This window comes from Ricinus communis, chromosome 5, assembly GCF_019578655.1.
Source record: "Ricinus communis isolate WT05 ecotype wild-type chromosome 5, ASM1957865v1, whole genome shotgun sequence".
Classification (NCBI taxonomy): domain Eukaryota; kingdom Viridiplantae; phylum Streptophyta; class Magnoliopsida; order Malpighiales; family Euphorbiaceae; genus Ricinus; species Ricinus communis.
Window position 1 is genome coordinate 30,860,634 of NC_063260.1, and position 13,437 is coordinate 30,874,070.

The 13,437-nt window shown below is 35.0% G+C and overlaps 2 protein-coding genes across 7 annotated transcripts; both read left to right on the forward strand.

Annotated features, from left to right (window-relative positions):
- Positions 1 to 296: 296 nt before the first annotated feature.
- LOC8267441 (receptor-like serine/threonine-protein kinase SD1-8) lies at positions 297 to 5,333 on the forward strand. 6 transcript variants are annotated; one of them, XR_007215759.1, is made up of 8 exons: positions 297 to 606; positions 1,084 to 2,561; positions 2,749 to 2,877; positions 2,961 to 3,118; positions 3,834 to 4,044; positions 4,191 to 4,431; positions 4,515 to 4,673; positions 4,769 to 5,011. XR_007215759.1 is itself a non-coding variant. In XM_015718757.3 (8 exons), the coding sequence occupies exons 2-8, from the start codon at positions 1,271 to 1,273 to the stop codon at positions 5,069 to 5,071; spliced, it is 2,472 nt and encodes an 823-aa protein (XP_015574243.2). In that variant the 5' UTR covers positions 304 to 606; positions 1,084 to 1,270; the 3' UTR covers positions 5,072 to 5,333. The 6 variants fall into 6 exon arrangements, 5 of the variants coding, with proteins under 5 accessions (XP_015574243.2, XP_015574242.2, XP_002518599.2 ...); XM_015718757.3 differs by having other exon boundaries at positions 304 to 606; positions 2,973 to 3,118; positions 4,523 to 4,673; positions 4,769 to 5,333; XM_015718756.3 differs by having other exon boundaries at positions 305 to 606; positions 4,523 to 4,673; positions 4,769 to 5,333.
- Positions 5,334 to 8,146: 2,813 nt separating this feature from the next.
- Positions 8,147 to 12,195, forward strand: LOC8267440 (G-type lectin S-receptor-like serine/threonine-protein kinase At1g11410). Its single transcript, XM_048373774.1, has 7 exons — positions 8,147 to 9,758; positions 9,986 to 10,123; positions 10,398 to 10,570; positions 10,661 to 10,871; positions 10,974 to 11,211; positions 11,301 to 11,451; positions 11,546 to 12,195. The coding sequence occupies exons 1-7, from the start codon at positions 8,504 to 8,506 to the stop codon at positions 11,846 to 11,848; spliced, it is 2,469 nt and encodes an 822-aa protein (XP_048229731.1). The 5' UTR covers positions 8,147 to 8,503; the 3' UTR covers positions 11,849 to 12,195.
- The last annotated feature ends 1,242 nt before the right edge of the window (positions 12,196 to 13,437 follow it).

Consider the following 13,437-nt stretch of genomic DNA (forward strand, 5'->3'; position numbering starts at 1 on the left):
AATTTAATATTAAGTTCTAAAATTGATGAAATTAAAAAAGTTTTAAATTAAACAATTAAATTATTATTGAGTAAAATTCAGTGATAGATTAGCTACAGATTTTAATGGCATTTAACGTGATATTAGACCTTATGCATATTCTTAGAATCTTCTTTTTTCGCCTAATTGTCACGTCAGACTCTTATGAGAAACTTTTTAATATTTCTAAAATTAAAGTTTTGGCACTAATTAGACACAAATTGAAGTTTTAGGACTAAAATATTTATATGGTGTAAAGTTTGGTGACCACGGAGTAAGTTATCCTGTCTGTGTGAGCTGAACGTCCATTAATCATCACTATTAGTAACAATTATTAACATTGCCTCCCGAGATTTTGAGATCACAAGTGGAAAAGAGGGAGTCAGAGCTGCAATTGCATTTCGTATCCCTGACCACAAATGCCCTGATCCTCTGATACTGTTATAAATTAAGTGAGTGCCTTCTGGGATCGAGTTGTTCATGATATGTATGTATTAATTAATTTAACTTAAATCCCATCAGATCGATAGCTTGGGCTGCAACAAGCAGCCAACTACTCAAACATTACAACAAGTCTCTCTTAAAGAGGTCAGTCTGCTCCTTTTGTTCATATATGCCGATAATTGATTTAGCTGCTTTTCAAAGTTTCAAATTTTATTATTTTGAATTGGAATACAGTCATGTAAAGCTTTGTACATTTTAGTTGTTTTTTAAATAAGAAAAGGGTTAGCTGTGTGCCACACCTTATGTCAATCCTGCTTTTGAAAAATCAGTAACTACTATGGATATTTTTTTCTTAAAAAATCATCTCTGCTAGTTATTGTTTTGATAATCTGGTCTTTTGCTTTACTTTCCCATCGCTGTTGTAATTAGATATTACCTTTCAGTCATCGTATAAAGTCATATAGTATTTTGAATTTGTGAAATTAACTGTTTCTGAAAAGGATGTAAGTCTACTATTACTAAATCTTGTGAAAGGAAGGAACATACCAGTATCTGGATTCTATTTCCTTTGAGCTTCTTGGCTGTGACTAAGTGGACATTGGATTTGAATACTTTATTCAGGCTAAATCAAATGGAAACCTGCCAGGCTGGGCCCGAAACATCCAACTACTCTGCACTAAGAGTCTTACTTAGATTCTTTAACCAGTCATTTTCATGCTGGACCCTTCAAGTTCACTGTATCCCTCAGGAGAATGGGTGAAGATTTGATTTTTATCTTCAACTAGTGGAATGGGGAATCATAAAACTTATGGAGAAACTAAAGGCCAATACTTCTTTGTATCTTGCTGTTTGCTGCACTTTGATACTTTTCTTCTCAATAAATTCTTTTGGAGCCGACACCATAGGTGCAGGACAGTCTCTTAATGACAGCCAGACCTTAGTTTCACCAGGTCGAAAATTCGAGCTTGGTTTTTTTAATCCCGCCAATTCAAATGTTCGTTACTTAGGAATATGGTATAGAAATATCCCAGTTCGGACTGTTGTCTGGGTAGCTAATAGAGATAATCCCCTTATAAATTCTACTGGATTGTTGACATTTGATGATGATGGTGGAATGATTATCCTCCTCAACCAAACAGGAAGTATTATGTGGTCATCAGATTCTCTATATGCAGCAAGAGCCCCAGTTGCTCAGCTACTAGACACTGGAAATTTCATTTTGAAAGACACTGCGGATGGCAGCTCCAGAAACTGCATATGGCAGAGTTTTGATTATCCATCCGATACATTGTTACCAGGTATGAAACTTGGTTGGAACAGGAAAACTGGCCTAAATCGATATCTGACATCTTGGAAAAGCCCAACTGATCCCTCTTCAGGAAACTGTACATATGCTTTGGATCCTGGTGGGCTTCCCCAGCTTGTTCTTCGTAAAGGATCCACAAGGCAGTTTCGTACTGGGCCATGGTATGGCACTCAGTTTAGTGGTTTACCAGCTCTCTTGGCGAATCCAGTTTTCCAACCTAAATTTGTCTCCAATGATGATGAGGAATATTACTCTTTCGTAACCACAGGTAATATCATATCAAGATTTGTTTTGAGTCAATCAGGCTTTGCCCAGCACTTCTCCTGGAATGATAGACGCTCTAGTTGGAACCTCATGTTCACAGTACAAAGAGATCGGTGTGACAATTATGGCTTGTGTGGTGCTTATGGTATTTGTAACATTAGCAATTCCACCACTGTTTGTGAATGTATGAAGGGCTTTAAACCTAGATCACGCAGTGATTGGGAAATGCTAGATTGGTCTGGTGGATGTACTCCAAAAGATATGCATGTTTGTAGAAATGGAGAAGGATTTGTAAAATTTACTGGAATGAAAATGCCGGATGCATCAGAATTTTTGGTGAATGTGAGTGAAAGTGTCAAAGACTGCAAGACTAAGTGCTTGAAAAATTGCTCCTGCATGGCTTATGCTAAGTTGGATATTAATGGTACTGGCAGTGGTTGTGTGATTTGGACTGGAGAGTTGATTGATACAAGAGAAGTAGGTGAGTATGGGCAAGATATTTATGTAAGGGTGGCAGCTACAGAATTAGGTAAGATTGTTAAGCTCTTTACCTCCCTCTCTTAGTATGAATAGAACTTGATTGTTGCTGATAAATCTTAATTGGTGTTACAAGATATTATTATTGGGATCTGCCACTTGGTCTCTTGGTAATACTTCAAAAAAAATGTTGTTTGAAATATATAATCATGTATCTGATCCTTATTATTGGTTGTCAGAGTCAAATGCTGTTATGGATGCTAAGCAAAAGAATATAGCAATTACTGCTGCCATATCAGCATTTTCGGCAGTGATCATCATAGCTTTGATTAGTTCATTCATGATCTGGATGAAGAGAAGTAGAATGGGTAAATTGAACTTGCAATGTTATTCGGTTTTGAATGATATTTTCTTTATCCATTTCATAAACTAGTTGTTTTCATTCTAATAGCCGATCAAACAGATAATGAAGTCATCGATAGCAGAGTTGAAGGTCAGAGGGATGACCTTGAACTCCCATTATATGAATTTGCCTCCATCCAAGTTGCCACCAACAACTTTGCTTTAGCCAATAAGATTGGAGAAGGTGGATTTGGCCCTGTTTACAAGGTAAATTTCACTCTGCATAGTGAGTTGAGTTCTGATGATAATTATGTTAAATAATTTCTTGAGGTTTGTTACTCATTCATACAACCTGTGGAACAAGGATATTTTGAGTGCTTCATGAAATTGCTTAGACGTGAGTACTTGTCAAATAAAATTTCTATGAAGTCCATGGCTTTATTTCACCCCGGATAATGTCTTTGGTACTTTCTGGGCTCTTACAGTATCAGCAGACTTTGGAAGCAATATATGTATTTATCTATCCAGCAGATCCAAAACCAAGTTAGGCTCACAATTCTCTTTAGTTTCAGGTTGTAGTAACTTTTAAGGACTTGTTTTATCAATTATAATCGGGAATGGTCAAATTTTCTCACCACTAGTCATAAAATGCTCTGAAATTTGAGACCTACCTATGCAATTTGTTTTTCTTGATTTAATTTCTAGCTTGAGAGATGTATTTCCTGTTCTTGGTAAGGTTTACATTTAAGTTGTGAAGCCAAAAATCTATGCTGTGTGTTGAATATCCAATGTTTTAGAGGGACTGCTGACCTAACTGAGAGATGCTACCTTTATTATCTTTTAACATTGCTGGTATTTCATTTAGCAGCTTTTTATCATTAATATATTAAGTAGTTTTGATGCACAGAAATTGTGTCTATTTTCAGCATTTCTATACTCATTCCCTAACAGAATACTTAAATAATTTTAAAATAACTTTTAGGGCGAGTTACAATGTGGACAAGAAGTAGCTGTGAAACGACTTGGGCAGAATTCTGGACAGGGTCTCAGAGAGTTCAAGAATGAGGTGATTTTGATCTCCAAACTTCAACACCGGAATTTGGTCAAGCTTCTTGGTTGTTGCATCCAAGGAGAAGAAAGAATGTTAATCTATGAGTACATGCTGAACAGAAGCTTAGACTCCTTAATTTTTGGTTGGTATCTCAACTTTCTATATGTTCTTTGTGTTTGTTTAATATTTATTGTCTATTTCCTTTTACTCTCTTGGCCTGTTGGGTTTTATATGTTAAGAGAAGTAGGGTAAGTGAAGTATATGTAACATACCTACATAACAATTAAGCAGATGAAACAACACGCCCTATGCTCAACTGGCAAAAGAGATTGGACATCATCATTGGGATAGCTAGGGGACTTCTTTATCTACATAGAGATTCGAGATTGAGAATAATCCACAGGGATCTCAAAGCCAGTAATGTTCTGTTAGATAATCAATTAAATCCCAAAATCTCAGATTTTGGAATGGCAAGAATGTTTGGTGGAGATCAGACAGAAGGAAACACAAAGAGGATAGTTGGAACTTAGTAAGAGCTAACACTTGGGCTTTAGATCTTTTCCATCTTTTCTCCATACTTTTGTAATTGAAATGTCTGTTTCCATTTGTGAGTGCTGCAGTGGTTATATGCCTCCAGAATATGCAATAGACGGAAACTTCTCAATTAAATCTGATGCCTTCAGTTTTGGTGTTATACTGTTGGAGATAGTGAGTGGTAAAAGAAACCGTGGATTTTTCCGTCCAGAACACAAACTCAATCTTCTGGGGCATGTGAGTATCGAACCAAAAGGCTCTTTCCAATGCGTTCAGCATTCAGATATATTATTCCTTAATTATATGCCATATATGATTTGAGTTTGTTGTAGGCATGGAAGTTATGGAGCGAAGCTAAGGCCCTGGAATTAGTGGATGAATTGCTGGAGAATGAGTTCCCTGTGTCTGAAGTGCTAAGATGCATACAAGTTGGGCTTTTGTGCGTTCAACACCGGCCAGAGGAGAGGCCAACAATGGCAACTGTGCTCCTGATGCTGGATACTGAAAGCACATTCTTACCTCAACCTGGGCATCCTGGTTTCTATGCTGAAAGGTGTCTTTCAGAGACAGATTCATCATCTATTGGAAATTTGATTTCTAATGAAATGACGGTAACACTGTTAGAGGGCCGCTAGGATATGTGTTTCTGCTATAGGTCTCTTGTTAGAGGGTCGCATTTCGGCTCCCTTTCAGTATTATTCTACTAGTTTCCTATGGTAGCTTCAGATGCATTCAAAATGTGTACTTGAGTAGAAGTATATGCGGTCAACCGTGCCAACTGTTGTTTTCTTGTCAAGTAGTAGGGAGAGTTCTAAAGACGATTTAGTTACTACCGTGATTGTAGTGGATTTTCCGAAATAATTATTTTCTAATGGGAAGTGTCAGAATTTGCTGCGACTTTAGTGCATCTCCTTTTTGATATTTTATTCTCAAGTTGATAACTTAAATCTGATCATTAAGTGACTCTGTCTCCTTGTAATACTAATATATGAAAGAGCTTGAATTCAGCCAAAAATTAGAGACAAATGAGAGCTGATATCTATCATGTTCATATATTCCGAGTCTATCAGCCTTTAAAATGCAAGGCTAAAGTCTATGCCAAGGTAGTCAAGCATGGGGCCAAGGCTTATTTTCGTTGAGGTGTCATTTCACTGTTCTTGTTTTACTTTTTAATGCAAATTTTTTTTAGTACTTTCTCCTGTTTTGTTTCATTTTCCTAATGAGACATGAGTGTCTATTCCTGAAGGATTATTAGACACAAAAAAGTGAATAATGCAGTCAACATTATAAGTTAGAAAACAAGAGAAGACTTCTTGCAGATCCAAATGACTACTGATTTTAGGAGTTTCATTTCTCCATTTTTGTCTTTTTTTTTAGTATTATTTGCTGTTGCCAAGTTGTTAACCCTTTAAGGTAAAGTTCAGATGAACTCTTTCTGGTCAGCAATTCTTAATTCTCTACTGCACGCAAACAACAACTGTCAAAAAGGTCCTCCAAAGAAACCAAAATAAATTTTTAAGGGTGTAATAGAATAAAATCAATGTATAGGGTTTTAATAGAATAAACCTTGAGAATTCATGGCTTCTTAATGCGTTTTGCCTACGTTAATCAACCAATCATATCTGAGGAACTGAATCTCAGTGCCAAGTAAAAAAGGCACCAATAGTTTAAAAGATAAAAAAAAAGGATAAGATAAAGACACAATTTACCTCCTGAAGTTATATAGAAGGGTGAAATCAATTTAAATTTTTTCAGCAAATAGCCTATTGAATTTATGTTCAAGGGCCTAACACATTCATTTTAAACTTTTCAATAAATAATTTCTTGAATTCGTATCCAAAGGTAAAATTAACATAATTTGGATTTTTTAAAAAATAAAATAATATTAATTTTTTAAATTTTGATTCAATTATAAAAATTAAAAATAATATTTATTTCATTAATGATTTCTCAAATTTTAAATCTTACTAAACACGCTTTTGTATAACGCATCATTAGATATTCTATTAGTAAATTAGTTAATTAAATATTTTAAAAAAATTTATAAAACTTTTAAAGAAACTTAAATTGGGTGTATTTGATCTTTGGACACAAGTTCAAAAGGTTATTTGCTAAAAAATTTAAATTAGATCTATTTGACATTTAGACATAAATTTTGAGAGCTATTTACTAAAAAATTTAAATTAAATGTATTTAATCTTTTCACACAAATTCAAAAGCAAATTGACATTTTATCCAAAGAAAAAAGCCAAAATTTCCATTAGATTCTTATATAATATAAGAATCTAATGCTAAACTCTTGTTTTTATTACCTTATCTTTACTTTTCTCCACAAATAAGACATCTATCATATTATAAAGCTAATAGAACTAGTTTCAATAAGACAAATGATAAGAATACTCTTAAAATATTGAAAAGAAATGCTTTACTCTATCATGCTGATTTAATATTATTATCTAGTCAACAACTCATTGATATCTTTAAATAGATTACAAATAAAAAAATGTTATATTTTATTAATAATGGAATGTTTATTTTTGTATGGAATAATTGTATTCACAAATTGAAATTCAAGTTTTTAAAGATGTTATATTTTTAACTGATAAAAAAATTATATAGAAAAACTTTTGAGTTATAAATTAGATTTTTAATATTACTTGTGCTTTTTTTAATGTTTATAGAGTCAATAAAATACTTTCTTTAAAAGATAATCATACTAATAAAATAGATAAAAAAATAATAGATAAAAATATTTAAATAGTGAAAATATATAAAACAAACTAACAAAGCCCAATGTATTCTAATTAAAAAGAACCTAAGATTGTATTATTATTATAAAATTACTATCTCCATTTGCCTTATTTAATAAATTAAAATTAATTATAAAATATGACACATAATTTATTTATAAAAAAAAGGCAATAAAGAGAATGTCTTGTTCACGCCCCTACTAATATCAAGTCATGAGGTTGAATTTAATGGGGAATCAACATCTCATATAAATTCCAGCAAACTGTAAATCAGGAGTTGGTATAATTTAATGCTCCAAATGCTAAATCCCTCCACGATAATCGTCATTTTCTTCTCCGCTACTCTTCAAAATAACGCTTGAATCTAGAGATGGTTGGTTGTGATGCATTCAAGTGCATGTGCTTGCCATTGCCATTGCCATTGCCATTGCCAGGAATATGATTGGAAGCATAAACAAACACCGTGTCGATGTAATTAGTTAAGCAAGGTACTTTTTCTTATTGCTTTGCCATCTTGATTTAGAATAATTATCACGTAATTATTTTAAATATGGTTTCATGTCAAGGGAATCAACTTAGAGAATCTCACTGAAACAATTCCACAAATACCTCGACCTCAATCCTACCTAACACTAACAGTAAACATAGCCTTACAACGGTGATATTTCTGGGGAGAAATCTACTAAAAATTTTAAACCTTTACTCTCTGCTTTCTGCCACTACCTGACAGTCAGCCTTGGTCTTATTATTCACCTAATTTTTTATCAACAAGTTGATCTCTTTGCCCCACTAGACAGATGATGACGCCAACAACCCGCCAAAATAAAATATTATATCAACTTTCTCATAGGGCTTATCCCGCTTCTTTTCTAAAAGCTTGCAACTTTAGAGTAGATTACGGAGCTCAAAGAGTATATAATAGCAAGTTTTCTGAGATCCCCATTATTATTTTAATGCATTGATCTCCTTCATATATAGAAGTATTGTTATGTCCTTTTCAATGTCCATACCTGTTAATTTGGACCCATCAATTCTATTTAGTTAAGCTCCCAATCCATTCATGTGAGAACTCTTAAGAAGAAAAGTCTCGGACGTTCTAGTATGAAAGTTCCTTTTCCATTCATGTGAGAACTCTTAAGAAGAAAAGTCTCGGACGTTCTAGTATGAAAGTTCCTTTTCTTGAGACTCCTGCCTTCGTTCTGCCTACCTCGCTTTTCTCTTTAACTTTCATATTATCTAAACATTCAAGTGGCCTATCATTTTTAAGAGTCAGCAAAAGTTTCTGCAAGTATTAGCAAAATTCCATCAGAGTCAATAATGGATGGTTTAGGAATGCTTCTCAATTTCTTGCTTGTAGTCGCCATCTTCCCGTCTTGTTATTGCATTGATGCTATCACCATCGATCAATCCTTAACTGATGTCAATGTTTTGGTTTCCCAAAATGGTGTTTTTGCTTTAGGATTTTTCAGCCCAGATAACTCTAAGTTTAAATATGTTGGCATTTGGTATCATAAACTGCCAGGACAAACAGTGGTGTGGGTGGCAAATAGAAATAATCCAATTCATGATTCGTCAGGAGCCCTATCCATAAGCCTGGACGGAAACCTTGTTCTACATAATGAGCATGACCGGAAGGTTCCTATGTGGTCCACTAATGTTTCAATGGAAAGGACAGAGAGTTGTGTAGCTCATCTTTTAGATACAGGAAATCTGGTTTTGGTTCAAAATGAAAGTAAAAAAATTGTTTGGCAAAGCTTTGATTATCCTACTGATACTATGCTTCCAGGTCTGAAAATTGGCTTGGATTGGAAAAGTGGCCTGTATAGATTCTTAACATCATGGAGATCGGTGCATGACCCAGGAACTGGGGACTGGTCGTATAAGCTAAATCCTAATGGCTCTCCCCAGTTCTTCTTGTACAAGGGTTTAACCAAGATTTGGAGAAGTAGCCCATGGCCTTGGGATCCTGCACCAACGCCCGGTTATTTGCCTACTTCTGCTAACAATCAAGATGAGATATATTACACCTTCATTTTGGATGAAGAATTTATTCTCTCAAGAATTGTGCTTAAGAACTCTGGATTAATCCAGCGGCTCACCTGGGATAATAGCTCTAGTCAATGGAGAGTCTCCCGGTCAGAACCTAAGTACATATATGGACATTGTGGTGCAAATAGTATGTTGAATTCTAACAACCTTGATAGTCTCGAGTGCATATGCCTGCCAGGTTATGAGCCCAAGTCCTTGAAGAATTGGTATCTCAGAGATGGTTCTGCTGGGTGTGTGAGGAAGCGACAGCAAACAACATCAATCTGCAGAAATGGAGAAGGGTTTATTAAGGTTGAGCAAGTGAAGCTTCCTGATACTTCAATAGCAGTCCTACTGAACAAGAGTTTGAGTAGTACAGAGTGTGAACAACTGTGCTTGGGAAATTGTTCCTGCAAAGCATTTGCAAGCTTGGATATCGAGAGGAAAGGATATGGATGCTTGACATGGTATGGGGAGTTAATGGACACAGTGGAGTATACAGAGGGACACGATATGTATGTCCGGGTGGACGCAGCAGAGTTAGGTATTCTTCTTCTTGCCTTACCAAATAACCCTTAATCTTGAATGAGTATTCTTGTAAACATTATAATTTGGATACTTGGTTGCAAGAAAAGTTAAAACTTTTGTTTATGCAATTTCACTACATCTCTAATTTTATGTCAAAATGGCTAATTTTTCTATGTTTGCAGACTTTTATGACCAGTTTTATCATATTACTTTATTAGTGTTATAATTGTTTCCATAATGCAGCTGAGAATGCCAGGAAAAGAGGAGGTTTTCTGAAAAGGAACGGGATGGTGGTCATTCCACTTTTATCTGCCGCTCTAAATATGCTTCTCATCATCTTATTTGTGAAATTTTGGCTAAGGAAGATGAGGAAACAAAAAGGTAAAGAAATAAACCCGTGGCTGGTTTAAGTACTTATGGAATGAGGAGACACTATATTGGGGCAAACATAATAGAATAACAGTTTTTCCTTGATCTTTGGGGACATTGCATCCAACTAATGTACAAGGATACCCCATTATACTATATATTTTAAGATTTTTTTGCCCATTAATGGGATGTGAAATTGTAAGTTCTATATGATAATGACGAAGACCAGTAGTACTAAGCTCGTATTTGACTTGTTATTACCTTTTGTTTTCATGTTCAAGAACAGTAAAGAAGAAATGGACCAAGAGATTATTGTCTACGCTCGTGGCAGATGACCTTGTAGAGAGCAGACAGCCTTCAGATACGCCATTTTTTGATCTATACATCATATCTGCTGCCACTCACAATTTCAGTCCTGCAAACAAACTTGGACAGGGTGGTTTTGGATCAGTTTATATGGTAAAGGCCCATAGAAGTATTTTAATTGATCTTAATGGTTTGAAACTGATCACTTTTAGGTTTAAACTTAAGATGAGTTAACAATTTCAGGGTCGGCTACTTGATGGGAGAGAGATTGCTGTAAAAAGATTATCCCAGACTTCAGGACAAGGGATGGAAGAATTCAAAAATGAAGTCTTGCTGCTTACAAGACTTCAACACAGGAATCTTGTGAAACTTCTAGGATGTTGCATTGAAGGAGAGGAGCAAATGTTAATTTATGAATACTTGCCCAACAAAAGCTTGGACTACTTTATCTTTGGTCAGATATTGCCTTGCTTTATGGTTTCTGAGATTTGTGTAATTGTTAGTATGTTGAAAATGTTCTTAACAATAACACAATGTGTCTAAAGTATTGTTGCAGATCATAGTAGAATATCAGTCTTGGATTGGAGAAAATGCTTTGATATAATAGTAGGAATTGCTCGTGGAATTTTATATCTTCATCATGACTCAAGATTGAGAATCATTCATAGAGATTTAAAACCCAGCAATATATTATTAGATGCTGATATGAAACCAAAAATCTCTGATTTTGGCATGGCTAGGATATTCAAGGAGGATGAATTTCAAGTTAAGACTAACCGAGTTGTTGGAACATAGTAAGTTTGATGCACAAACACCCAATATGAGAGAGGTGTCCAATACTATATACCAGCACTAAATATGAGCTTCTTATTGTTATATGCAGTGGTTATATGGCACCAGAATATGCGATGTTTGGGAAATTTTCTACAAAATCAGACATCTTTAGTTTTGGGGTTATATTGTTGGAGATCATAAGTGGCAAGAGGAGCAATACTTCTTTTCCGGAGGACCCTTCACTGACTTTAATTGGGCATGTAAGTTACAGAAATGATCTAATAACAAAAAGCATTCAGAAATTCAAATTACTGTGCATACTAATATTCCTTTATTATGCTATCAATGACACAGGTGTGGAATTTATGGAGAGAAGACAGAACCCTGGAAATAGTTGATTCATCATTAATAGAGTCAGCTGTGCCTTGCCAAGTAGTCAGATGCGTTCAAATTGGGCTATTGTGTGTGCAAGAAGATGCAACAAGTCGACCCACCATGCCAATTGTTGTTCTCATGCTAAATGGTGAAACAGCCCTTCCTTGTCCGAAACAACCTGCATTTCTATTAGGAAGAAATTGCAAAAATCCTAATGGGTCAAATCCAGTAGGCAATTGCTCTTTGAACGAGGTAACAATCACACAGATTGTAGCCCGGTAGAGACAATTTCTCTTTAACCTTGCAGGAATTGTTATCACAGGGCAGGTATTTGGAACTTCATTCATTGTTCCATCCATCTCTGAGCAAGATTGTATATGAAATACAGGAAAAAAATGAACAATTTAATGTATTTATTCATTCATTTTTTGCTTTTTTTTTTTTCTTTTGAGGAAGAACAATATCATGTATTAAATGAACCACCAGGCAGTTGAGCTTTTTAAAGAGGGAAAAGACCCATGACAACAACATGAGTGCTCAGCTAGCAACTCCTTTTTTCCATGGAGGCAAAGTTCAATCAATTTCTTTTTTGTTTTATTTCAGTGATAAAAGAGTTATGATTCTAGAAAGTTTCTGTAAAAAAGATTTGCCAAAAAGTTATAGGCAAGGAAATGAAGAATTAAAAAATAAAAAATGAAGTGGTGCTGATTGCAGAGCTGCATGCAGCGCAGGAATCTTGTGAAGCTAATAGGCTGTTGCATTCAAAGGGCAAACGTAAAAATATCAGTAGTTTGGACTCTTTTTGTTTTGGCAAGTCTTTTCCTTATTATCCGCTGCCATGTTTACAATAATTGCCTTTCTTTAATGTAGAAAAAGAATAAAAGAAATTACTAGTTATTTTCTTGATTTTTTCTTATTATATTAGTTATTGTAGGATATAAAAAATATATTTAACAAAGAGAGTATGAGAAAAGTTGTTTTGTAGAACTTGTTTGATTTTTATTCCAAATCACTTCTCTTTATATAGAGAGAAGTAACAATACAATATGATAAAAGGAGAGTAAGTGGGATTCACTTCTCTTTATATAGAGAGAAGTAATAATACAATATGACAAAAGGAGACAAAGTGGGAATCCCACTTACTCTCCACTTACAAGGCAATAATACACTCCACTCATACTTATCTTACATAAGTCAATAATGACGACTCAATAATGCACTCCACTCACTAAAGTAAATCACATGCATAATAGGACAAGGTCCTAATAATGCTCTCCACTCACGAAAACAATAATTCACTCCACTCAGACTAATAATTCAAAAGATAAAGACTAATAATGGTCGACAGCTTCAAATGCTCTTTAGGACATGTGATTTAATCACGCTGTGGAGATAATGCACCGAAAACTGTCTTGTCTTTTGTCCAGCACAAGTATACGACGTATTTAGAAAATATCGTCATATTGATCATCATCCATTGGCTGGGAATCTTGCATGAGAGCTTCTTGTTGTGCACTAGTTAGGCTAGGATCATCCAGTGGGGTCGGAAGAATAGGAAATGAGAAATGTTCAATGGATTGTCTAGTTGACAAATGTCCATTGAATGTGCAGACTAATGGTGTTGAGACATTAGCCGTCCTTGATTCATTTATGTATTGCAGGGCCCGCTTTAGATCTTCTGTGATTGATGGAGGAGCAAGATGTAGAGGACTATCAAGTGTTCTCCAATAGTGACAGATATTCTGAGTTGCATATGAGTCATCTGAGAATCGGAGATATGGCCTGTGCAATATAAAAAAGGCATGGTGTTCCGAAGCTCTGGAATTGTTGTCTGAGAATAACCGGTGCTCATGAATAAGTTTAAGGAGATC